General features: G+C 41.4%; 1 protein-coding gene across 1 annotated transcript in view; it reads left to right on the forward strand.

The window, feature by feature from the left end:
* The window catches only part of chrm4a (cholinergic receptor, muscarinic 4a), a 70,783-nt gene that overhangs the window by 24,570 nt on the left and 18,495 nt on the right, over positions 1-27,718 (forward strand). Inside the window, exons 3-5 of the mRNA XM_038272898.1 lie at positions 8,075-8,229; positions 10,831-11,032; positions 17,739-17,822. Of these exons, the coding sequence (XP_038128826.1) occupies positions 8,075-8,229; positions 10,831-11,032; positions 17,739-17,822 (441 nt within the window). The remainder of the gene's footprint in view (positions 1-8,074; positions 8,230-10,830; positions 11,033-17,738; positions 17,823-27,718) is intronic.

The following is a 27,718-nucleotide window of genomic DNA, read 5'->3' on the forward strand; positions in this document are numbered from 1 at the left end:
GACTTCAAAAAAATTCTGACTCTCAGCTCAAACTGCTTCAGTGCATGCTGAAAACCAGAGCATGAAGACGCCAACAGAATGAGAATCAGTATTATTGCCCAAACAAGGGATTTCATGTGCTTACAGTGTGTAAGATGAGTATTGAAGATTTCACCATTTTCAATAGCACCCATATATCAACATCTAAACACAGTTAAAATTTATTATTTTTTTATTATTATAAAAAATTATTATTATTATTATTTTTTTTTAATTAAAATTAAAAATTTATTCACAACTCATTTCATCTCAAGGTACTTTATAGAGTTGATCAAATCCTAACATTCTGACAGATTGATTGAATCCAGTCTGTTACTTAATGTGTCACAATCAAGCAGACGATCTCTGAGCTGGTTTTCAAAAAGGATGAATGAGAGAACATCCAGGTAGCTGCTGCCTACTTCAGGATGGTTTCATAGTTAGAAATGGGCCAGAGTGAGATTCTATGACCTGGAAAAACAGAGAGCATAAGTTGGCTGCTCTTTGGTTGGTCCTTGGCTGCTCTTTGGTTGGTCCTTTGCTGGTCTTTGGCTGGTCCTTCTCTGGTCCTTAGTTGGTCCTTGTTTGGTCTTTGGTTGGTCCTTGGCTGGTCCTTGGCCTGGTCTTTGGTTGGTCCTTGGCTGGTCCTTGGCCTGGTCTTTGGTTGGTCCTTGGCTGGTCTTTGGTTGGTCCTTGGCTGCTCTTTGGTTGGTCCTTTGCTGGTCTTTGGCTGGTCCTTAGTTGGTCCTTGTCTGGTCTTTGGTTGGTCCTTGGCTGGTCCTTGGCCTGGTCTTTGGTTGGTCCTTGGCTGGTCTTTGGTTGGTCCTTGGCTGCTCTTTGGTTGGTCCTTTGCTGGTCTTTGGCTGGTCCTTAGTTGGTCCTTGTCTGGTCTTTGGTTGGTCCTTGGCTGGTCCTTGGCCTGGTCTTTGGTTGGTCCTTGTCTGGTCTTTGGTTGGTCCTTGGCTGGTCCTTGTCTGGTCTTTGGTTGGTCCTTGGCTGGTATTTGGTTGGTCCTTGGCTGGCCCTTAGTTGGTCCTTGGCTGCTCCTTGGTTGGTCCTTGGCTGGTCCTTGGTTGGTCCTTTGCTGGTCTTTGGCTGGTCCTTAGTTGGTCCTTGGCTGCTCTTTGGTTGGTCCTTGGTTGGTCCTTTGCTGGTCTTTGGCTGGTCCTTGGCTGGTCCTTTGCTGGTCCTTGGCTGGTATTTGGTTGGTCCTTGGCTGGCCCTTAGTTGGTCCTTGGCTGCTCCTTGGTTGGTCCTTGGCTGGTCCTTAGTTGGTCCTTTGCTGGTCTTTGGCTGGTCCTTAGTTGGTCCTTGGCTGCTCCTTGGTTGGTCCTTGGCTGGTCCTTAGTTGGCCCTTTGCTGGTCTTTGGCTGGCCCTTAGTTGGTCCTTGGTTGGTCCTTTAATGGTCTTTGGCTGGTCCTTCTCTGGTCTTTAGTTGGTCCTTATCTGGTCTTTGGTTGGTCCTTGTCTGGTCCTTGGCCTGGTCTTTGGTTGGTCCTTGGCTGGTCCTTGGCTGGTCCTTGGCTGGTCCTTGGCCTGGTCTTTGGTTGTACCTTGGCTAGTCCTTGGCTGGTATTTGGTTGGTCCTTGGCTGGCCCTTAGTTGGTCCTTGGCTGCTCCTTGGTTGGTCCTTGGCTGCTCCTTGGTTGGTCCTTGGCTGGTCCTTAGTTGGTCCTTTGCTGGTCTTTGGCTGGTCCTTAGTTGGTCCTTGGCTGCTCTTTGGTTGGTCCTTGGCTGGTCCTTGGTTGGTCCTTGGCTGGTCCTTAGTTGGTCCTTTGCTGGTATTTGGCTGGTCCTTAGTTGGTCCTTGGCTGCTCCTTGGTTGGTCCTTGGCTGGTCCTTGGTTGGTCCTTGGCTGGTCCTTGGTTGGTCCTTGGCTGGTCCTTGGTTGGTCCTTGGCTGGTCCTTAGTTGGTCCTTTGCTGGTCTTTGGCTGGTCCTTAGTTGGTCCTTGGCTGCTCTTTGGTTGGTCCTTGGCTGGTCCTTGGTTGGTCCTTGGCTGGTCCTTGGTTGGTCCTTGGCTGGTCCTTAGTTGGTCCTTTGCTGGTATTTGGCTGATCCTTAGTTGGTCCTTGGCTGCTCCTTGGTTGGTCCTTGGCTGGTCCTTGGTTGGTCCTTGGCTGGTCCTTAGTTGGTCCTTTGCTGGTCTTTGGCTGGTCCTTAGTTGGTCCTTGGCTGCTCTTTGGTTGGTCCTTGGCTGGTCCTTGGTTGGTCCTTGGCTGGTCCTTGGTTGGTCCTTGGCTGGTCCTTAGTTGGTCCTTTGCTGGTATTTGGCTGGTCCTTAGTTGGTCCTTGGCTGCTCCTTGGTTGGTCCTTGGCTGGTCCTTGGTTGGTCCTTGGCTGGTCCTTAGTTGGTCCTTTGCTGGTCTTTGGCCGGTCCTTAGTTGGTCCTTGGCTGCTCTTTGGTTGGTCCTTGGGTGGTCCTTTGCTGGTCTTTGGCTGGTCCTTGTCTGGTCCTTGGTTGGTCCTTTGCTGGTCCTTGGCTGGTCCTTGGTTGGTCCTTTGCTGGTCCTTGGCTGGTCCTTGGTTGGTCCTTTGCTGGTCCTTGGCTGGTCCCTTACAATTCCTTTTTAAACACCTAAAATATTCTTTGTGTCATGATTTGTGGACATTAAGATCTAAAGAGCAGCATTATCTCAGACCCTGTAATTCAGTGAAATGGTGGAGTCAAGAGTAAAAAAATCTTCACACCCAGGAGAAGGCCAGTGGCTGGAAGTTGCAGGGGATTTTGCTGCCATTGGGCTTTTGACTGGCCCTGCGATGGACTGGAGGCCTTCTCAGGGTGGACCCCGCCTCTCGCCCATTGACAGCTGGAGATAGGCACCAGCACCCCTCGTGACCTCACTTGAGATTAAGTGTGTTGAAGGATGGATGGACTGATGGGCGTTTGACTTGGAAGGGCCACTTTGAATGGCTGCTACTGTAGCTTATACTGTATGTCTATACCATGGTGTCACACCATCCCATAATCCCATAATGTTGAGGAGAAACCCTCACAACTGTGCAGGCTAAGCTTCCTTCCAGGATATAGTAGAGCATCAGGCCCGAACGTGTAAAACTGACAAGAACTAGGGTGCAGATCTGCAACTGATGATGCTAATTCACTTGGGGTGGCAAACATACAGAGTTCCTGTTTCAATATCAGGCTTATCTGAGCTAGACCTGGCCTGGTCTGGTAACTAAAGTTACAAAATGTGGACCATATTCATTCTAGAATCCTAACGCAGATTTGTACCACAAGTTTAAATATAACCTAAAATAAAAGCAACATTTGTGGCTTACGAAGCTTTAATTCAGTGTAAAACAAAATAAATTCTACAAAGCTAAGAAACTGAAAACACACAATGATAAACTTTACATAAGAACCTTAATATCAAAACCCCCTCATTACTGGGTTCTATTTAAGGCCCAATAAGAGTAAGTTAGTTTAGGAACTCATGCTTACATTTAGTGGTAAAACATGTGGTCACCCATTTGGTTCAACAAGTTTTAACCTCTTAAAATCTGGTTAAATAGTTACCAATATAGACATGTTAGACATCGTTGGAAAGCTTACATTCTTCAGAAGGGAACCACCAAGATCATTTTATGGACACAGCGAGCACCAAGGAACAATTACCACAGATATAGCAGCATGTCAACATGTAAACAAACAAAGCAGCCCCAGCTACATCCATTTGAAGGCGTCCAGAAGCTGTTTTATAAATCCAATCTTCGTGTAAGAGTGAAAGACCCAGCTGACTCTGGATCAGTGCGTTCAGTTCGAAGCTGTTTTTGTTATATACACTGATTCTGAAAAAAAGTGGAAAATAATTTCTTCATAAATGTTCTGTGGCCATTAAAATGTTTCAGTGTTATTCTATGGGTCAAATAGTTGAGTAAAAGTATTTGGTACATTTAGAGAGATTTGGAGATGCTGGTAACTCCAAAAGTTCAAACCCCCACAGCTCTGGAACTGTTGTAGCTAGAGGTCTGACATTTTCTGCATTTTTGGTTGACATTACGTAGAACACATTTTATACAATGAGACCTTCCTTTTCTCTAGCATGTCTTTATTACTGCTGTTCAAGGAAGAATTATTATTTCCGAGAATAAAAAACAACAACTTTGAGTCATGTTTGAACTGATGCAGCTTAGGCTGTGTTTTACTCACCCTATTTTCATTTTATATATTCAGAAACTACGTAGAAGCTGTTAGCTTACAAATGATGTAATTTGGGCTTATAGTTCCTAGGTTATTTGTTTTTCAATTTGGATATGCAACATAGGTGAGGATTACTTCAAATTAGGTGGGTGTTATTAAAGACGAGACCAGCATCCCTCCACTAAAGGCATATGCTAGCAAAGGGAACGGCAGGCGTGTGGTATGATAACGCCACAAATCCAAGGGTCACTCCTTTGCAGACAGTGTGGTCAAAATATTTGCTAGTTTCATAAAGAGCACGAGTAAATTCACAGAAATGTGTCCACTGTCCTTTTTTTCAGTTAAAACAATGAACACCAATGAATAACTTCGTCCAAAGATCCAAGTGGAGAATATGTTTCCTCGGACATCTCAGCAGATGGTTTAGACCGTCGGCTGGTTCTCGCTAACACCATGTTTATCAATCAGCAGTCTGTGGAAAACTGGAGGGGAAACCAGGTTGTTTTTAGGGCGTGAAATGAATCAGTGTGTGTTAAAAGCAAACATCCTTCTCCCACACACTGACCCTTTTTTACAAAAACAAATCTAGACAGACACAAACATCCGGTTTTTAATAACAAAGACAAAGAAGCGCCACAAGGTGAACTGAATGCATGTCTGACTGTTAGAAGAGTTTGATGCAGCAACTTGTTGCTGAACTTTTTCTGAACTTTCCTCCATTTTCTTTTCCTGATGTTATTTCAACAGTAGCTTGATCTCACACAGAACCACTGACAGGTCTTTATTTGGATAAAACAACAAAAAATGCAACCAGGTGTCGTGGCCCATGGTTCTGTCAACAGCCAATAAAATGTAGTTTAGAATTGCAGAGCTACAGAATATAGAATGGTGTTATGGGGCGCTGTTTATAAAGTAAAGCAGTCAAAAATTAGGAGCAATATTTATGGTTTTATGGCGTGCTTTAAGAGAAAAATAAGGGGCTTATTTTTTTTCTCAAGTATTTTTTTCACTATGTCGTTCCTTCACTAAGTTAAATAAATATTTCATTTGGAGCAAAATATTTAGTTTGCAAATTAAATGTTTAGTTTTTAAATAAGTTAGTTTTGCTCGTAGTTGTGATTCAACAGCAGGATTTGCCAATGACCACCTGACGACGGCCGACTGAATTTCAAACATGTTTGATTTCCTCCTGACCTCCTGAAGGGGAGGTTATCGTGAGAGGCTGATTGCCCCTCGTTATTCCCTGTATACCACACGACGCACAATCAGGCTGAAACTCGGCCCGATCCAAAAATATTCTCGTACGACTCGAAAATCGGCGCGAAAAGGGCCAAAAGTCGTACAGCGTATCCCCGGCTTTAACTGATGTACCTGATTTGAAACAATTTTCCGACAGACAGACCGTAAATAACAGTTTAGAGGAGCAGAGGGAATCAATAATGTTGATGTATGTAGGAAGGTGTCACCTTAGGTTTGTGGAAACTGCTAAATTGGACAATTAAGCCTCTTTCCCATTGAAAAAATAGCAGGTTAACATGTGTTTTCCAAATAATTGATCAACCCGCTAACGAATGGCATTTAGCTCACTTGCCACTGGTAGAAAAAGCTGGTCTGACCCCTCGCTGACAGCTGCATGGCCTCTATGCCCCCACCGCTGTGTGTCTGGTGACACCGTCATGTCATGTGCGCCAAAAATCAGGGAAGTAAACAATGAAGAGCAACGTGGAAGGAAGCCAGGGCATAGTCAGTGAGCTTCATTGATTCTCTCTATTATCTGCCTGAATCCCTCTCACCAGAGCTGCTCCGTGTTTATCGAACTGAAACAGTTGTTTCAGATTGTTAGATCAGAAGCAACTGGTGCGGTGTGTTGAGCAACAGCAGATCCAGAAGATCCTTCCTGCCTACAGCTATCAATATCTACAGCAACTGCTTGAGGAAAACATTTAGGGATTTTAAACTGATTATTGTTTTATTTAATGACAAAAAATTCTGATCAATTAACGTAACTCATATGTTCCCTTTCCTCAGGGTTATTATTTTTATTTATTTTTTTCACAGATTAAGATGTTGCATGTACTATGATTGTGTGGTGATTTGTAAACAGAAGTGTTTTTCTAAGGAGTCACTGAAACTACGGAGCCCCAGAACTGACATGGGAGAAAAAAGAGATACAGCGTACGCACAAAATACTAATTTGTTTCCACGAAATATCAATTTGTTACCAAAAAAGATTAATTTCTTCCCACAAAATATGAATTTTTTACCATGTAATATAAATTTGTTCCCACAAAATATGAATTTTTTTCAACTTTGTCGAAACGAAAAACAATGTAAATTTGATTTTTAAAGCTTTAAAAAAGTGGTATAAAAAAATCAATTTACAAAACCTCCCGTCCACCCCCCTCCATTTACCAAAACAATCCAGCAGCAACACCTGCTGTTATTTTATTTACTCAAACTAATGGGAGGATCCAATGATAAACGACTTTAATCCAAACAATTCCAAATATAATAAATAAATTACAAACTTTGGTTCGAAATTAACTTAAAGGAATAGTACACCCAAAACATGATTAGCCTTCATTTTCTACTCACCTCCATGCTGAACAACACTCTGGAGTACCTTTTTGATATCTCAAATGCATCTGGAGATCTGGGAGGCTTCTTGCTGTCTGCTGACATTCAAATAATGGAGGTCTATGGCGACCCAGGCAGAAAGGTCCATAAAAGTCCACAAAAAACGTGTCAATATTCCTCCATACTCCTCGTCCAATGTATTCCAAGTGTCCTGAGTGGGTAGCATCCAGAATTTACTCGAAACGAAGTCATTTAGAATGTTTTTAGAGCATAAACAGTAGTGTATAGGATTTCCTAAAAGCGCGTTCACGAGCCTACGGAAACCGCGGCAGACCAAACCAGATGAAAGTGCGCATTCAGCTCGGCAAAGAACTCATGCTCTTCCTCAACACTGAAGTCCTCAGACATTTTTCTTTCGTTGTTTCTTTCTTTGCACAGGTAAACAGCACATTTCTTCTTCTACGCTTGCATTATTGGCAGAGCAGACGCTGAATGCGCACTTTCATCTGGTTTGGTCTGCCGGCTTCCGTAGACTCTAGAACGCGCTTTTAGGAAATCCTATACACTACTGTTTATGCTCTAAAAACATTCTAAATGACTTCGTTTCGAGTAAATTATGGACGCTACCCACTCAGGACACTTGGAATACATTGGACGAGCAGTATGGAGGAATATTGACACGTTTTCTGTGGACTTTTATGGACCTTTCTGTCTCGGGCGCCATAGACCTCCATTATTTGAATGTCAGCAGACAGCAAGAAGCCTCCCAGATCTCCAGATGCATTTGAGATATCAAAAAAGTACTCCAGAGTGTTGTTCAGCATGGGGGTGAGTAGAAAATGAAGGCTAATCATGTTTTGGGTGTACTTTTCCTTTAAATATATTTTACATATCAAACGAAAAAAAAAAAAAAACTAAATTGGTAAAATTACAAACTACAGGAAATTAGGATAAATGGCCACATCAGGAATATCTCCTTTATCACCAGCAACCATTTTTATTCTTTTTTTTAATTACATAACTTCAAACACAATTTTTTTTAATAGTTTAAATTGTTTGTGTTATTTTTAAATTTTAGAGAAAGGGGATATGGAAACAGGTTTTTATTGTCAGAGTCTAAATTTTCTTAAAAACGTGATGGAAATGCAATAAAATGCTAATTTATACCGAACCAACTCACCAACTGCAGTCCAAATGTGGAAACTCTGCTTTGAAAAGTAGAAAATTTGATTTGACATCTTGTGAATAAAGACAAAAAAAATTATATTGAACTTGAATTGCTGCTTGTGTTTATCTTAAAGTGAAATATTTTCCTTCTCTTGTTTCCGTTCCCAGTTCCTGTCTAACCCCGCGGTGACCTTTGGGACGGCCATAGCCGCCTTCTACCTGCCCGTCGTCATCATGACCGTCTTATACATCAACATCTCCCTGGCTTCCAGGAGCAGAGTCTCCAAACACAAACCTGAGAAGAAAGAGAAGAAGGGAATAAAGTAAGATTCTTCGCTGAATTAAACATCAAACATCTGTGAAATATCTCCCGGACAGAAGAACGTTATTAATTCAAGCTAGGCTCAAAGAAAAACAACACATCTTCTGTTTTTTCTTTTCTTTTCCTGTTATACGTCAGTAATGGTTACCTGGACACACTTTTTTTTAAAAGTTTTTTTTGTTGTTTTGTTCATGAAGAAGTTTAGATATTTAGTAAACTCTCCTTTTAACTTTAGGACCATGCAGCACATGCTGGGTGTCAGAAAATGGCGCAACTCTTGCCGTATGTTTATACACAGGGTGCATGAAGGGTTTGCTGACAGGTTACCAAAATAATGCCGGTGAAGATTCTCGGTCATCCAGGTCAGAGTCACTCCAGAAAAAGTTAAAATCAATCCACTGGACTTTGTTTCCAAGTTTAAAGACGTTTCTCTTCCATCCAGGAAGCTTTTTCATTTCAAAATGTCAGAAACTGGGAAACAAAGTCCAGTGGATTGTTTTTTTTTTTTTTTTTTACTTTTTTTGGATGAGTAGATGAAAAATAGTTTTGTCTTAGAAAACATGCAAATTGACCAAGAACAAGGTCCAGCCCTTTGGAATGGGTCACTGGTTTCTTTCTAAGAAGGTAAGTAATTATTCATACAGCGCCTTTCACAGACATAGAGGTCATAAAGTGTTTCACAAAATTACAAAACAAATAAAAATTAATTTACAGTCACCAAAGGTCAAAACAACCCTTAATGTACAAGAATTAAAATGCTTTCTTAATCAAATTGGTTTTCAGCTCCCTCTTTAAAACATCAACAACAAACATCAACCCTTAGGAATCTCAGTCGTTTGGCTTCTTTTGTTAGTGTTCAATGGTTCATACCTGTCTATGTCTCTGAAAGGGGAGTCAAATAAAGTGTTTGTAAAAACTGTCCCAAAAAGACTAAAAACTGTCAGGGTTCTGCCCTCTGTTTTACTTTATTTTCAGTTTCTTTGTAGTTGTTTTCTAGCAAAGTTTTGTTCTTGTGTTTGTTTCTTTTCCCCTTGGCTCCCTTCTAGATGCTTCCATCCACACCTGTTCCTTATCAGCTCGTTAGTCCAGTCTTTGTTCTGTCTACCATATATACTCTCCCTGTTGCAGACATCCCAAGTCTCCCGGAAGTTTCGGGAATCTCCCTGATATAAATAGCTGTTCAAGGATGCCTGCGAGTCGAATAAATTATTGTGGAGTTTTTTTAATGCGGGTGAGATCGAGCAGGCAGTAATTCATGCATCATGTGAGGATTAGAACTACTTCGATTGCACAGGAACAACAACAGAGAGCTGGATATGTGGGGAGGAGGTTGCTGGTGAAACTTGTGCAGCGTTTCTGTCCAAAGCAATGCTCTGATCCAGCGTTCCAGACGACTGGTTGATCAGAGCTGATTGGATCAGTTCCATAAGTTTCTCTGGTTCCTCTCTGGCAGTCACCTAGTTACCACTCAAAGCTGTGCATCCTGGGAAACGGCAGAGGGTCAATCCTCCAGGAAAAAAACAAAATATAGGACTAACTTTACAGCAGAATATACTAAAGTATATCCACGTCTAGTGAAGGGGAGGAACAGTGGCGGATCTGGACCAAATGGACCAGGGGGCCAGGAGGGGGGCAGCGTGTTTTCATGGGGGCCCAGAAAAGCAGGAAATAAAAAACAGGGCAAGAGATTCAAATATATTAAGAGAGCTGCATGAAGGGACATTTATTTTCAATTAGGTTCAATAAAAATTCTGTTTCTTATGAGGTCAATATACATTTAGGAATTTTACATATTTTTGGCTTAATCTAAGTTAAAACTACTGTTTTCTATAAAATTTGAATTAGAACTCAAGAAAAACTGTTAAATTCATCTGTAAAAATTAGAGCATTTTTTTTATTTGTTGTTAAATAAAAAATTTAGCGATGAAAACTGGGATCCTATCTCAGTACCACTGAATCTATCACCTTATTGTTTTTGAATAATTAGTAAAACAGAATTCGTAAAGTAAAAGAATGAAATAGATCCAAAGGACCAATCAGTAACCATGTCTGTTCCAGTGCAGATCATCATTAGAATTTATTTTAAGTACCATAAGCATCTCCCTGAAATGAGTTTCAGGAACTTGGGGTGTCTGCTGTGCAGTTCCTCAGTGCTGGTTCCTCATCTTTTCCTGCCTCATTATGTTTTCTCTGATGTCTCCTAGATTCTGTTTTTTTCTGTATTCCTTTTTTGAATTTCTGCCTCAGTTGCCTGTGAGTCCTTCATTAAATCAACAAAGTTGCAGATACCGTGTCAGGTAACACGCACCTGGCCTGTGACGGACATTTTTATCCCAGAAAGTTCTTGGTAGGTTTAGTGTGTGGTAGCGTATTGACTAGTGTTGGTCTAGGTGGAGGGGGTCAGGGTTAGGGTAAAGGATGCCGTTAGCGTTAGTTTCGTAGTTCGCAGTTTGTGTTCCTGCCCTCCAACAGCCAAGCATCTCGTGCATCAGCATCCCACCCAGAGGGGGCGTGGCCAGGGGTTCATTTTTGATGAGTTGGGAGTGGGACTACTTTGACATATGTCATATTTAAACAATTAATGTTGATTTTTTTTTTCCAGGACTCCCAACATCATAAAGAGTCACCTGATAAAACAAAACAACAACAATGACACCAGCCCTCAAGCGAGCCCTCGCTCCACCCCCAAGGCCAGCCTGGACTCAACCACCACAGCGCTGGATGGCATAAAGAATGGCAGAGTGGAGGAGCAAAAACCCTCCCAGCCGGAAGCCGCGGGACATCCCAGTCCAAGACTCGCACAGGTACTGACCTGCAGCCATCTTCTCTTTTCATCTCTGCGCTCTGAAAAACCATTAACTATAACCCTTTTTATCTTAAAAGTAGTAAAAAAGATTTACTGACTGTTCTTGAAGGTTTAATATGCAATATTAATTGGAATCCATGTTGCTGGTAAAGGTTTTCAGTCATCCAGGTCATAGCCATTCCAAAAAAGTAAAAAAAACACAACCCACTGGACTTTGTTTCCAAGTTTGGAGAAACCAAACAACCTCTTTACAGACGCATTGCTCAACACAGGAGAGCGCCCTCTTCTGGACAAGACTACAGTACATCTACGCCTTAGGGACAAAGGACATTCTTTGGTGGACCAGAATTATCACATTTTTGTCAAAGAAGACAGGTGGTTGAGAGGGGCGTGAAGGAAATGGCGCAACGAAACAACAATAGGCCTGTAAGCAACATCATCTGGGTGGGCCCCATATGAAGTACAACACCTGATAAAGGTTCAGGATACAGCAACAGTTCCATAAATCGGCCAAGATGATACAATTATGCAATTCTCAGTAGTATATTCAGTAGTATATTCAGTAGTATATTCAATAAAATCAAGTAAAATCATTACTTCTAAGAACAGGTAGAATGGACGGTTCAACAGAGCTATGGCTCTGGGTGAGTTTGGCATCTGGATTAAAAAGAAATCTAGGATTATTCTTATTCTCCTCTATTAATGAGGAGAAGTATGCTGCTCTTGCTTTACAAAGGCTCCTCTTATACAGCAGGAAACTATTTTTCCAGACTAGGAAGGATTCCTGAATGCCTGTGGAGCGATATTTTCTCTCCAGTTTCCTAGCATTTTGCTTCAACACATCACACACGGAAAAATAGTGACCATTGGTGACATGGGACAAAGGAGCACAGGTCGGATTCGAACCCGGGTCGGCCGTGCCGAGCACTAAGGCCTCCTTACATGGGTCGTGCATGCTAACTGCTGTTTCACCTGCACGCCCTCGCTTTTCAGCAGATGTCCAATAATAAATAAATAGATAAATAACAACCAAAGTTCTTCCGGTCATAGAACATCCGACAACAGCTAGAAGAGCTATTTCTACGTGTGGCGACTTTAAGCAGCAGATTTAGAGTTTCTATGCTTAAACAAGTATCATATCTATAAGTATATATCATAATAGGTGCAGTGCGTTTGTTAGGCTAATCTCTATGCTTTCAGGTTCTAATAAATGTTAAATGTTCATTTCTTGTTACAGTATGTTGCAAATTTGACCTTTCTGCAGATGATCGTTTTTATAGATATATAAAATAGAAATAGATATTTTTCCTTACCCACTTGGCTGCATTTACCTCTCTTTCACTTGCTGACGGAAAAAAGATTTATTCTATTGTATTCTATTCTGTACTATTCTATTCTGTTCTATTTTGCTCTATTCTGTTCTGTTCTATTCTATTCTTCGCTGTTCTATACTGTTCTGTTCTATTCTATTTTATAACGTACAGTTCTATTCTATACTGTTCTATTCTATTCTGTGCTGTTCTTTCCTTTCTCGTTCTAATCTATAATGTTCAGTTCTATTCTTTTCTAATCTATTCTATAATGTTCTGTTCTTTTATTTTCTATACTGTTCTATTCTATTCTGTTCTATACTGTTCTATTCTATTCTATTCTATACTGTTCTATTCTATTCTATTCTATACTGTTCTATACGATTCTATTCTATTCTATAATGTTCTATTTTATTTATACTGTTCTTTTCTATTCTATACTGTTCTATTCTATTTATACTGTTCTATTCTATTTTATACTGTTCTTTTCTATTCTATACTGTTCTATTCTATTCTATACTGTTCTGTTCTATTCTATTTTATAATGTTCTTTTCTATTCTATAATGTTCTATTCTATTCTATAATGTTCTATTTTATTTATACTGTTCTATTCTATTCTATACTGTTCAGTTCTATTCTATTTTATAATGTTCTTTTCTATTCTATACTGTTCTATTCTATTTATACTGTTCTATTCTATTTTATACTGTTCTTTTCTATTCTATACTGTTCTATTCTATTCTATACTGTTCTGTTCTATTCTATTTTATAATGTTCTTTTCTATTCTATAATGTTCTATTCTATTCTATAATGTTCTATTCTATTCTATAATGTTCTATTCTATTTTATAATGTTCTTTTCTATTCTATAATGTTCTATTCTATTCTATAATGTTCTATTCTAAACTGTTCTATTCTATTTTATACTGTTCTATTCTATTCTATACTGTTCTATTCTATTCTATACTGTTCTATTCTATTCTATACTGTTCTATTCTATTCTATAATGTTCTATTCTATACTGTTCTATTCTATACTGTTCTATTCTATTCTATTCTATACTGTTCTATTATATTTATAGTGTTCTATTCTATTCTATACTGCTCTATTCTATGCTGTTCTGTTCTATTCTATTCTGTTCTATTCTATTCTGTTCTATTCTATTCTGTTCTATTCTATTCTATACTGTTCTATTCTATTCTATACTGTTCTATTCTATACTGTTCTATTCTATTCTATACTGTTCTATTCTATGCTGTTCTTTTCTATTTATGCTGTTCTAATCTATGCGTTTCGGCGCCTTAAGCATTAGGAAAACCACACCCTACTAAAGCTGATGGACAGGTTTCCATGGCAACATGCAGAACCTCTCTTTTCCTTTTTGTGCATGCGGAACATTACGTGTCTAAATGATTGTCAGTGTTGTTGTTTTGTTATGAAAGATCAACGGCCCCCAGCCTACATCTTCACCTTTACCTTCTGTTCCAGCTCCAGCAGCAGCTCTGCTGCAGAAATGTTTATGCAACACCAAATTACAGTTATGTTCAAAATAATAACTCTCCTGCAAAAAGTGAACATTCTTATGGTGCGGTACATGCTAATGCAATGGGGTCACCCTACTTTAAATCAAAAACTGGGGCAGATTATATCTCATTTGTAATCAGTCTGCAAAAGCTGTAGAAAAATGAATAAATTCAAATAAAGAGCAGCGTCTCAATTTTCCTTCAAGAGAAAACACATCATTTTATAAAGTGGGAAATGCTTGAAGATGAAGCTTTTCTCTGAATTCATGAACTAAATTCATGAGCTGAACTCAATCTAACATACATTACTGTAAAACAGGTAGATCTAAAGAAAAAAGTAGGTCTAAATAACTATTTCTTTCTTCAAATAAGTGCATTTGTTCTTAAATTGAGGGCTTAAGTGAGAAACTTTGCCAAAGGAACAAGACAATCTACATTGAAAATAAGAAAAAAACTATTGGATATCTTATTTCTTATTTGCCGATCAAGAACAAAAGATTGTCCCTACTGTGAAACATGGGGATGGCCCTGTTATGCTCTGGGCTGCTCAATTAAGGGTAAATACACTTCATTAAAATTTTTTTTTTATTATTTCTAGATCATATTTGCTGTGAAGTTGAAGGCTTATGCTAAGATCTTCAATTCTAATTTCTTTTTTTTGCGTAGCCATTCTCAATTTCAAATATATGCGACTTGTATGTGATCTCCTGTGTGAACTGCATTCATACGATGCAAGTGTCCCAAATGTGCAGTAGACGACGCAATTGTTTTTCTTCCCACTTCCGCAGTATAGTGACCTTTGTCGGGTATTAATGTTGTCCAGGTCGGATGAATTTGCCTGGCCATTCAGACGCACGTCACATTTGAAAACATCGGACATTCATCGGATTCAGGACCACAGAGCCAAGTGGCCTGGGTCGCATTGGGAAAAATCGTATCTGTGTTGTTCAGACAGCCATGAAAAGATTGGATACAGGTCGCATATGGTCCAAAAAAAAATCGCATTTGAGTCATTTCACGCTGCTGTGTGAGCGTAGCCTTATGCTGCGTTCACACCGGGGGCAGCAAAAGCAGCAAAATCGTGTCTGCTGCTTCATTTTTGCTGCTTGTACCAGTGAATTCTGACGCGCGTCTGAAGCAGCTTTGCTGCTCTCGCTGCGCGGTCCAAAAGTGGCTCTGACGCGCGTTGGGCGGAGCTTCACTATCCTTTCTCTGCCTTGCAGCTATATTTGCTGTGATCAGTGGGAATAAAGTAGTTTTAATATGTTTTTAAGTGAGAAAATACACCTGAAAACTTCATCAGTGGAGTCAGTTCATCCAGATTACAATCCTGCCTCCCAATGTTATTTCTGTCGGAGCCGCTCAGACCCCCACATACCGGCGGTGCGCCGACAGAAGGAATCCATTAATCAGCAGCCTCTGGTCGGGTCGCCTCCTCGCGGTTTACCGCGGTGGCTGGTAGGTGTTTTTCATCTAAATAATCCGATCTGCAGGCACCAGAATAATAAAAGCGAACATATTCTGCCGGCAGATGTATATATTTTAAATTAATTATGCTTTAATAAACTGTTTAAGAGAAGTGATCAGAGCAGTCTGTGTCATCAGCGCTGTGTCTCTCTCCCAGCCAGCTCCCAGATCAGCTTCTCTGATTGGTTGACGCGGCGCGTCGAGCAGCAAAAATTCAATTTTTCCATCTCGAGCAGCAACGCGTTTGCGGCGCGTCACGCGCGTCAGATGCCAAAACGCGCCCGACGCGCTGCTTCAGCTGCTCAGACGCGCTGCGCTTGCTGCTCGAAACGCGCCGCGGGACCTTTTGCTGCGCCTTGACGCGCGTCAACCATTGACTTTGCATGTAAACTCGCTGCTTCTGTCGCGCCAGCTGCCCCCGGTGTGAACGCAGCATCAGATGAAAACAATGGTTTTGCTAACTCTGAAAGTTTACCTGATCAAAGCAGTCTAAACCCGGTTCAGTTTCCATGTTTACATCAGACTAGGTTGGTCTTTGGCTGGTCTTTGGCTGATGCTAAGCTGGCCCTTGGCTGGTCCTTGGCTTGTCCTTGGCTGGTCCTTGGTTGGTCACTGGCTGGTCCTTGGTTGGTCCTTGGCTTGTCCTTGGCTGGTCCTTGGTTGGTCCTTGACAGGTCTTTGGTTGGTTCTTGGGTGGTCCTTGACAGGTCCTTGATTGGTGCTCAGCTGGACCTTGGCTGGTCCTTGGCTTGTACTTGGCTGGCCCTTGGTTGGTCATTGCCTGGTCAATGGTTGGTCACTGGCTGGTCCTTGGTTGGTCCTTGGCTGGTCCTTGGTTGGTCCTTGGCTGGCCCCATGGTTGGTCACAGGCTGGTCCTTGGTTGGTCCTTGGATGGTCCTTGGTTGGTCACTGGCTGGTCCTTGGCTGGTTCTTGACAGGTCCTTGGCTGGTCCTTGGTGGTTCCTTGGCTGGTCTTTGGCTGGTCCTTGATTGGTCCTTGATTGGTCCTTGGCTGGTCCTTGGCTGGTTTCTTGACAGGTCCTTGGTTGATATTCAGCTGGCCCTTGGGTGGTCCTTGGCCGGTCTTTGGCTGGCCCTTGGTTGGTGCTCAGCTGGCCCTTAGCTGGTCCTTAGTTGGTCCTTGGCTGATTCTTGACAAGTCCTTGGTTGGTGCTCAGCTGGCCCTTAGCTGGTCCTTAGTTGGTCCTTGGCTGGTTCTTGACAGGTCCTTGGTTGGTGTTCAGCTGGCCCTTGGCTGGTCCTTGGCCAGTCTTTGGCTGGTCCTTGGCTGGCCCTCGGCTGATCCTTAGCTGGCCCTTGGCTGGCCCTTAGTTGGTGCTCAGCTGGCCCTTGGCTGGTTCTTAGTTGGACCTTGGCTGGTCCTTGGCCAGTCTTTGGCTGGTCCTTGCTGGCCCTCGGCTGATCCTTGGCTGGCCTTTGGTTGGTGCTCAGCTGGCCCTTGGCTGGCCTTTGGTTGGTGCTCAGCTGGCCCTTGGCTGGTCCTTAGTTGGTCCTTGACAGGTCCTTGGTTGGTGCTCAGCTGATCCTTGGCTGGCCTTTGGTTGGTGCTCAGCTGGCCCTTGGCTGGTCCTTAGTTGGTCCTTGACAGGTCCTTGGTTGGTGCTCAGCTGATCCTTGGCTGGCCTTTGGTTGGTGCTCAGCTGGCCCTTGGCTGGTTCTTAGTTGGACCTTGGCTGGTCCTTGGCCGGTCTTTGGCTGGTCCTTGGCTGGCCCTCGGCTGATCCTTGGCTGGTCCTTGGCTGGCCCTTGGTTGGTCCTTGACAGGTCCTTGGTTGGTGCTCAGCTGATCCTTGGCTGGCCTTTGGTTGGTGCTCAGCTGATCCTTGGCTGGCCTTTGGTTGGTGCTCAGCTGATCCTTGGCTGGCCTTTGGTTGGTGCTCAGCTGGCCCTTGGCTGGTTCTTAGTTGGACCTTGGCTGGTCCTTGGCCGGTCTTTGGCTGATCCTTGGCTGGTCCTTGGCTGGCCCTTGGTTGGTCCTTGGCTGGTTCTTGGCCGGTCCTTGGCTGGTCGTCTTCAGTTCCTTTTTAAACATCAATATTTGTACTAAAATATTCTTTCTGTCATGGATTGTGGACATTAAGATCTAAAGAGCAGCGCCATCTCCTGGTCAGACCCTGTAAGTCAGTTAAAGGGTGGAGTCAGTGTAAAAAAAATATTCAGGCCAGTGGCTGGAAGTTGGAGGGGATTTTGCTGGCATTGGGCTTTTGACTGAAAAGGGCCATTTTGAATGACTGCTACTGTAGCTGCTTGATAAACAGAAATCGTGAAAGATGTTTTTCACTGCTAACTTCATCTTCCATCAAATTAAAGAAGACAGACTGCTTTCAGGCCTGTATTTATTACATAACTGAATTTGAATTTGTGCCCACTCTTTTGTACAGGAGGAAAAAGAGAGCTCCAACGACTCGTCGACTGCGTTTATCCCTCCAGCCGAACCAAAGGTCAACAGTGAGGTGACGTCTGAGGTTTGTTTCCTATTTTTACCTAACGTTTTTCCGCTATACCTCGCCTAGATCATGTTGGACACCCTTGAATGCAGAACCATTTTAGTTCTTTGTGGCAAAGCTTCCGCCTTGGCAACAAAACAGATATTTCAATCTGAAAAACTCAGAGAGAGAAAGATGCAATTAGAAGAGTTTATTGATACGATAGTTTGAACTTTGGCGCTCAGGCCTTGGCAGGAAACATAAACGCTGATTTATACTTTAATGCAGATAAACTGATGTATGAGAATAAGGATATTCCCTCCGGGCCTGAAACTGGTGGTGGAGTTTAGATAGGTGAAGTTTGGTTAATCCATAGAGGCTGGTATACAGGGTGATGCTTGAGTTAGATGTCACTGAATGAACAAAGTTTGCATAAACTGTCCATGAAGACCAAGCATGAAGCGACTGTGGAGAGAAAAAACTCCCCTTTGGGAAGAAATCTCTGGCAGAACCAGGCTCAACATGGCGGTCTTCTGCCGGACCGTTTAAAGTGACAGGGAACTCCATGAAAGTCTGGAGGGAGTACACACTGGAGGTGAGGTTGAAGGAGCATCGAGGAGGAGTCGGATGAGCTTACTACAATGGTGGAGAAGGGGTTGGAGGTGGGTTGTCTGAATCAAAGTCCGACATAGGAGCGACGGATCTTGCGCTTGTTGAAGAGCAGGCCTAGAGATGATTTGGAGTGGCTTTAAGTAGAGTGCTGGAGGATGATTGGGCATCGAGGAAAGTGGCTTGAAGCGGGTTGGCTGCGTCAGAGGCGGATCAGCCTCAGATTGAATGGAAGTAATCAGAGTTTCTTCAGTTGAATTTCCGCCTTAGCTTCATATTTATACACGTGAACAAAAATGTCAGCAAAAAACACAGAAATAACTTAAATCTGACACAATTAATGATAACCAAACATTCTAAATGATGGTTCCCCTAGAATTCAGTTAAATTCTATTCAGTTTATTTCTATAGTATCAATTCACAACATGTCATCTCAAGGCACTTAACAGTTCACCAGATCATCCAGTCAAATTAGAAAAGACTTAATAGGTTTAGCACACTTGTTGGGCTAATCCAGTCAACTAATAGCTAACTAATAAATGTATTTCTTGTTACAGTATGTTGCAAATGTGGCCTTTCTGCAGATTATTCTAATCCATTGTTTTTAAAGATATATATTTTTTTCCTCTCCCACTTTGGTGCATATACCTCCATTTCACTTTCTGCTGGAAACAAAAGTGACTTCCTCATTCCGGCTCAAAAAAAGTCTATTCTATTCTAGTCTATTCTATTCTATTCTGCTCCAATGAACACAGTCAGATTAAACAAAAAATTAAATCAACATTTTGCCAAATAAAACAATCAAACCTCCATCAGAGGCAGCGGTACTTCACACACGGCTAAGCAGAGAGAGGGCTGCTGGAGACGGGCTAACGTTAGCCCCGGCCGCTGCAGAGGGGCTAACGGTAGCCCCGTCTGCAGCAGACGGGGCTAACGGTAGCCCCGGCTGCTGCAGACGGGCTAACGGTAGCCCCGGCTGCTGCAGACGGGCTAACGTTAGCCCCGGCCGCTGCAGACGGGCTAACGGTAGCCCCGGCCGCTGCAGACGGGCTAACGGTAGCCCCGGCCGCTGCAGACGGGCTAACGGTAGCCCCGGCTGCTGCAGACGGGCTGACGGTAGCCCCGGCTGCTGCAGACGGGCTGACGGTAGCCCCGGCTGCTGCAGACGGGCTGACGGTAGCCCCGGCTACTGCAGATGGGTTAACGTTAACCCCGGCTGCTGCAGATGCGCTAACGTTAGCCCCGGTTGCTACGGACGGGCTAACGTGAGCCCTGGCCGCTGCGGACGGGCTAACGTGGGCCCTGGCCGCTGCGGACGGGCTAACGTGAGCCCTGGCTGCTGCGGACGGGCTAACGTTAGCCCTGGCTGCTGCGGACGGGCTAACGTGAGCCCTGGCCGCTGCGGATGGGCTGCCGTTAGCCCGTCCGCAGCGGCCAGGGCTCACGTTAGCCCGTCTGTAGCAGCCGGGGCTAACGTTAGCGCATCTGCAGCGGCCGGGGCTACCGTTAGCCCGTCCGCAGCAGCCAGGGCTAACGTGAGCCCTGGCCGCTGCGGATGGGCTGCCGTTAGCAATACATGAGATCTCGTTCTCAAATTAACTAAACAAAAGGAAAACATAGGTTGGGAAGTTTTACTACTGCTAACCTTTTTTTTTTTTTTTTTTAACCTGTTTTACGTGCTTAATTTGTTTTTTATCTTCCAAGAGGTTACCCAAATATGGTCAGTTTCAGCTGAACTTGGTCTGTAAGCCTATTTCTGTGCTTCCTTCTGGGTGTCTGATTACCCTGACCTTTAAACCTGCTGATGGATCACTGCCGTTCTTTTAATTTCCATTTTCACTGCCTTATAGAATGGAGTAAAATACTTACATTCAGAAACAGTCAAGAAAAAGTGAAAGGTCAGCTGTGCGAAGCACTTAAAAAGGAGCCATGCCCACATAAATTCTAATAAACTGTAAATGTTATTGTTATTTTTCCAGGCTTGTCTAAAACCCAGCATGAACACAGTAACAGGCAGGAGGATTACAGGAGGAAACAAAAAGCCGAGGAAATGGCGGATCTGTTTGAGTGATGTATGCAAATGCTTTTTAAATGAATGCACATTTATGCAGAGAAGTAAAACACGACTTTTAACTTTCAGACTCTGAAATTTGCATGTGAGGACGGTCGGATTGTAACTCTTCTAGCCAGTGACATAAAATGATGCAGTAGGGAACGTTTTCTTTTAATCAGTCTGTAAAACAAAACAAGGCGTTCTCTTTGTTTTTGCAAAGTGATATTTAAATCCATTAGAACTTTTGGGTTTATTTTTAGTTTTACAAAAACCCTAAATCTGATGCGTTCTTCAGTTTTCCAAAGGAAACTGATTAGAAATCCTCCTTTTGTTTTCCTTGTATAAAACGTATCAACAGCAATTGTCTGATATTGTCGCTGGTTTTAGTGTTGAAAGATGTAAAGAATCCACTCAGTGGTCTGTGATATAAAATACACTTTTCAATCGTCGTAGACAAAATGAATCATAATAACCGATATAAAAGTGCCATATTAGAGTCCTAACTTAAATCTGATGCAGAACCTCTGAAATGGAGCTAAAGCTTATGGTGATGGCAGGGAGGCCTCCCAAACCCAGAGACCTGGAGCTTTTAACCAAACAAAAAGCTCAGAAATATCAAAAATTATAAAGCTGCTGAGTAGTTATCGTTTATGGCTCTAAATGAATTTTTTTTAGGTCAGAAGCTCAGAACGTAGAACCCAGAAATGATGCAGACGGATCAGGGTGGTTTCAAAACAATTGTTTATTAAATAAACTCGTCAGCAGGGACAGGTTCTCTGGATTCTCTGCAGAGTCTGGACCCCAGGTTAGTGACTTCAGGACTCAGACGGGAAGCGATAATGAGCATGTAAGTCACTAACCAGGGAAGGTTCAGTCTGAGTCCAGCCTTTTGGCAAATAAATGCTGCAGTTTCCAAATAAATTGTTTATTTGTTTCCAAATAAATCTTGGAAACAAAGTCCTGAGGATTTATTTATTTTCTTTTACTCTTTTGGAATCATGATAATAATAGTTTTCTATTTTTTCTATTACTTTGTAATTGTGCTTTTGTATCTCGTACTTTTACCTCATCCTTTGGAATACGTATAATTTCATTTGTTACGAGTGGTGGTTCATATTTACTATTTCTTGTCTAAATATTTTGAAGGGGTTTGGAAAACTTTGGAGAAAGTTTGTTATTGTCTGTGTGGTTATTGTTGTGTGTTTTATACTGTCTGTACAGAACTGCGTTGTGTTTTTGTAACTTGTGTGTTGTTTCATGGACCCCCTCAAAAACAACATGGCGCACCTCAAGGGACATTCCATTAATAAACAAATAGAATTAAAAAGTCTTGATAGATATCTGATTAATTTCCTGTTGCAGCCAAACGTTTTAATCATAAAGCTTCCAAAGGATATAAATACTATAAAACATTGTTTTGCTTTTTAATTAGATTTTAAGAAACCTAACAAACTAGAAGAAGAACATCTGACTATGTCGAGCAGGAATCCCAGGTGAGACGTCTGGAGCAGGAGAAGAGGGAAGCATGAAAATTACAGGCAGATGTTCTCGTTACAGCAAAAGGAAAGAGAAAGCTGTTTTTTTACTGTTTAAAATAAGGTAAAAATGTTTATTTGGTGAACAGGATATACGGCAGTGTGTCATCAGACTATGCCCAACTGATGTAAATAATAGACCGTATTGATCCAGTAGAATGGCTACACAACAAAAATGATCTAGAAATTAGTAAAAATGTCTTAAATTACAGTAGCAGCCTTTCAAAATAGGCCTTCTCAGTCAAACGCCTGCCGAAACGCAGCCAACTCCCCTGCAACTTCCAGCAAAATCCTCTACATGATCCCCAACATATTTTTTTACTCTGACCCCACCCTTCACTGAATAACAGGGTCTGACCAGGAGATGGCGCTTCTCTGTAGATCTTAATGTCCACAAATCATGACAGAAAGAATATTTTAGTACAAAGATTGATGTTTAAAAAGGAATTGCAGCGGACCAGCCAAGGACCGGCCAATGGCGGGTTGATGATCAGCCAAGGGCTAGCAGAGGACCAACCTAGGGCCAACCAAGAACCAGCCGAGGGCCAGACAAGGGCACAAGCAAGGGCTAGCTGAGGACCGACCAAGGATCATCCAAGGACCATCTGAGGGCCTTTCAGGGGCCAACCAACGGCCAGCCGATGACTGGACAAGGACCGGCCGAGGGCCAACCAAGGACCAGCCAGGGACCAATAAAAAAAAGTATACATATAACCAGAGATGGCAAAAGTACTCACTTTCCGTACTTGAGTAAAAGTAGAGATACTTGTGTTAAAAAATACTCTGGTAAAAGTGGAAGTACTGATTAAACTTCTTTACTCAAGTAAAAGTAACAAAGTACAGGCTTGTAAATTTCCTTAAAGTATAAAAGTAAAAGTAGAAACCACTTTTTTCATGCCGTTGCCTACATTTTAAATGGATGTCTGCCAATAGGACTAGATCTCCGTTGTGTTCATTTTCAATCATCTCGTCATCCATGCTACTATGCTAACGCCACCGCCACCAAGCTGCAATGATTTGCCGCCAATGAATACCGCCGAATCTGTCGATTCATCTTGTAGTGGTGCGTCAAATGCAACGTAGATTCCCATCCAATTAGATTGAATTTGGTATTGATGACGTGAAAAATAATAACGGTAACTCCATTGAAATGATTCAAAACTAAAGTAACGAGCCAATTTTTTAAAATGTAAGGAGTAGAAAGTACAGATATTTGTGTAAAAATGTAAGGAGTAGAAGTAAAAAGTCGCCATAAAAATAAGTAGTAAAGTAAAAATATCAGAAAAATCTACTTGAGTACAGTAACAAAGTATTTGTACTTCGTTACTTCCCATCTCTGCATATAACATATGAACTCTGCAGTCAAAAACAGATCTAAACAGGTATGTTTTGAACCGAACTTTAAAGAGTATCAGATCGTTGATGGCTCCTAACCTAAGAGGCAGTATGTTGCAGAGAAGAGGACCAGCTACTGAAAAAGAACAATCACCCCAATATTTACGTTTGGTCCTCCAGCAGGTGTTGTCCTGCTGACTGCAACCCTCCACTGGGCTGATTCACATAAATAAGAAGGTGCAAGTCCATGAACTGGGTTAAAAACAAACACTAAGAGTTTAAAATTTAGGGTAAAGTCGCTCATATTCAGAATTCAAACTTCTGAAAGTTCTTTAAATATGAAATGATTCCATCCTGTTCAATAAATGATCAGTGTTTTTAATTCAGAGTCATTTTCATCTGAATGTGCTTTACTGGAGGCATCCATGTTTGTCAAAGAACACTACTGCCACCTACTGGTTAGTGACGTCACGGTGCGGTATCGGCTGTTGATCAAGTCCCAGTGCTGTATCTGGTGTTTGTCACAACGCGCTATTATCCAAGTCATCTTCAAAACATTCTTCTTCCAAATGTTGGCTGCATATTACGGGTTTTTACTAGAAGTTCGATGGCCTGCGATGTAGTTATTATTCACTTCACTTTAAACGACTCCTTGTTTTGCAGTGGAGTCATTTGAAACGCTGGTCCTATAACGTCATTGGCTTTAGATACTGAACAGATGTGGAATGTTATCAGTATTCTGCGGGCGATTTAACTGGTTTACTAAAAACAGACAGGTTAGAAATGCTTCCTAAATGACTAACCCTGACCCAGAGGAAGGTTGCCGGGGGTGACACTCCTAAAAGCAGAAAAGCATCCATCAGAAGATCATTTATGACGTTTGGCGTGTCTTAGACCTGATGATTCACAGTTTGAAAGGCAGTTTTTAAGCTTTAAATGGGAAAGAAAACATTTGAGCTTTAATAAGGATAAAATTGTGTTTCTCTACCTCAGACATCATTTACCTCAGAAATGGGCCGCAGGCTGCTTCCATATTGATTCTGTTGGTTAGACTGTAAGAAAAGGTGAAAATTGTCTTTATTTTCAGCAGTGAAATAGAAATAGTGATCGTCAGAGAGGGTGAATTTTTAGATTGAAGAAAATGTATCAGAAAAATTGATACAGAATCAGGGTTAAACAGCAAATGGATTTTATTTTACAACTTTTTAATTTCAGATGCAAAACAATATCAGCCTGAATCATAGAGGCTTTGATTCATTAGTCTTTATTGTGGAATGTTCAAAAAGGTTTATCTACCTGCTTATATTGGAGTTTTTATTCCCGATATTTATCTTTTTGGCTGTTATCAGGCCAACTTCCAACCTCAGTACCAGATCATTGCATCTCTAGTAAGAACTACTGCGGACAAAAGACTTTGTTTCTATTGTTTCATATATTAATTTATCCTATTTCCTCTCTATAAAAGTTTTCACTCAGCCTGTTTCACCTTGAAGGCCACACCATTCCCTGCAGGATGGTGTTTGTAGAGCAGGCAGAGCTTCTTCCATAACAAACCAGATTCTTTCTCAAGGTTTATTCATAACATGTTACTGTTAAGCAAAGTGTCTGTAATTAGTTACTAATTAGTTAGTATAAAAATAAAGTTCAGACTGAGTGAAATCCATTGATCTCCATTTATTTAACTGGAGCAAATGGTTGAATACTTTTTTCCCACTGAACTACTTACCTTTACTTTAATGATATTCCTTTGAAATATTGATAGTCCTGCTGCTCTGCCCACTTTCTCTTCACTGGCCTATGCTGTTGGCTGTCCGTGCCTGGCTGAACTATTGGCATTTAGAATTAACTAGCTGTTCTCCACTCCAGCTCAGGTCAGAGGTCACTGGTGACATGTTACAAGTGATGTCATGATCACTGGGTCCAAACTCTTGAGCAAATTGCCTTCTAACTGTTATAACAAGACTACTTAGATTGTTTAAAGGCCTGGCTTTAAACCTATTTAGGCTCACTTTTCACGTCCAGGAACACGGTGTCATTTTTTAAAACTTTGTTTTATTTTCTTTTGTTTCACTTTGTTTTCCATTATGTTTTTTTTTAGTTTAATATGGAGGAAAAGGTTAGAATTCTGACTTAAATCTCAAATCAGAGAATAATATCAGGATTCTGAGAAAAAGCCAAGATTCTGAGATTAAAGTCGGAATTCTAAGAAAAAAATGTAGACTTCAGAGAAAAAATTCAGAATTCTGACTTTTTCTCAGAATTCTCAGATTAAAGTCGGAAATTTAAGAAAAAAATGTAGACTTTAGAGAAAAAATTCAGAATTCCGAGATTAGTGAGAATTCTGAGAAAAAGCCAAGATTCTCAGATTACAGTCGGAATTCTAAGAAAAAAAATGTAGACTTCAGGGAAAAAATTCAGAATTCTGACTTTTTCTCAGAATTCTCAGATTAAAGTCGGAATTCTAAGAAAAAAATGTAGACTTCAGAGAAAAAATTCAGAATTCTGACTTTTTCTCAGAATTCTCAGATTAAAGTCGGAAATTTAAGAAAAAAATGTAGACTTTAGAGAAAAAATTCAGAATTCCGAGATTAGTGAGAATTCTTAGAAAAAGCCAAGATTCTCAGATTACAGTCGGAATTCTAAGAAAAAAAATGTAGACTTCAGGGAAAAAATTCAGAATTCTGACTTTTTCTCAGAATTCTCAGATTAAAGTCGGAATTCTAAGAAAAAAAATGTAGACTTCAGGGAAAAAATTCAGAATTCTGACTTTTTCTCAGAATTCTCAGATTAAAGTCGGAATTCTAAGAAAAAAATGTAGACTTCAGGGAAAAAATTCAGAATTCTGACTTTTTCTCAGAATTCTCAGATTAAAGTCGGAATTCTGGGAAAAAAGTCAAAATTCATATTTCTTTACTTGTATGTATTTAAATGTCTTTTAAAAAAAAAGGAAACCAGTGAGCAAAACTCCAATTTAGGAAAAAAAGATTTCTGATGGTTCCTCATCAGGTTCTGATGAGATGCAGAAAATCTGCAGTTTTTCAATTTAATCAGAGCAAAAATGCATGTTTGACTGCAGAGATTATTCAAATGTGTTAAACTGTTAGACATCAAACCCCCCCCCCCCCCCCCCCCCCCCCCCAAAAAAAGGCTTAGTTTCATGCATCTAATGGCCTCCATAACCGGTTTGCTTCACCATCGCCGAGCGGTCATGTGTTCTGTGGTTAAACATTCTGATTTATACTTTCTATATTTATTTTACAGATATGATCTAACCTATTTTAATAATATCTAGTTAGCAGCATCTCAGCGATGCACAGTCTCTGCTGTATTGTCTGCAGAAAGGATATCAGTGCTGATGTGATGGGAGTCCACACTGACTGCAAATCGTGTTTTATGCTGATTTGTTGGTATTTTTCTCCTATAAAAAATGTTTCCTGGAAGAAATCTTGTTGACACACAATCAAACAGCTAATATTATTTTATTTTGTTTCATTTTAATGTCTCAGTAAACAGGAATTCTTCATTTATTGCTGTTCTCTCCACTTCTAGCAATGAAGTCATCAATAAAGTGTTGCAATATTCAAATTGAGTTTGAGTTCCTAAATCTAACAATAATTTAGACATTATATCATTATATCCATTATATTCATTTTATGGATCCTCCACAGACAGGAGTAGCGGGGCAAAATGAACTGAAGTAAGGTTTAATTTGATGAGTTATAGAAAGTGGGGATCACTCTCTGTTGGTGGAAGGATGAATCATTTGTTGTGAGGCGTATCTGTCCTGTTTTAGGTTAATTTGTTATTTGTTAAGGAGTGTTATCAGTAGATGATCCGCCTGCATCATAAGGTCTTTCTGTTAGACTCTAGCCTGCGGTTGGTTCCTGTCCATGCTAGCCTGGCTTCAGTCACTGCGTCCCAGGGAAGCTGTGGCTGTAATCCTGCTATGATCAGTTTATGACGGAGTACATGAACATTTGAACATTTATCATTTAATCTTTTCTATCTTGCTCTCCTGAGTATTTCACTGACCTGGACTATAACAGACTTCCACCTACAGTAGTCCTTGGTTTGTCATTGGTTGGTCCTTGGCTGATCCTTGGTTGGTCCTTGGCTGGTCCTTGACTGGTCCTTTGCTGGTCCTTGGATGGTCATTGGTTGGTCCTTAGTTTGTCCTTGGTTGGTCCTTGGATGGTCCTTTACTGGTCCTTGGATGGTCCTTTACTGGTCATTGATTGGTCCTTGATTGGTCCTTGGTTGGTCCTTGGTTGGTCCTTGGCTGGTCATTGGTTGGTCCTTGGTTGGTCCTTGGATGGTCCTTGGATGGTCCTTGGCTGGTCCTTGGTTGGTCCTTGGCTGGTCATTGGTTGGTCCTTGACTGGTCCATGGATGGTCCTTGACTG

This window comes from Cyprinodon tularosa, unplaced genomic scaffold, assembly GCF_016077235.1.
Source record: "Cyprinodon tularosa strain WSP-4 unplaced genomic scaffold, ASM1607723v1 ctg846, whole genome shotgun sequence".
Lineage (NCBI taxonomy): Eukaryota > Metazoa > Chordata > Actinopteri > Cyprinodontiformes > Cyprinodontidae > Cyprinodon > Cyprinodon tularosa.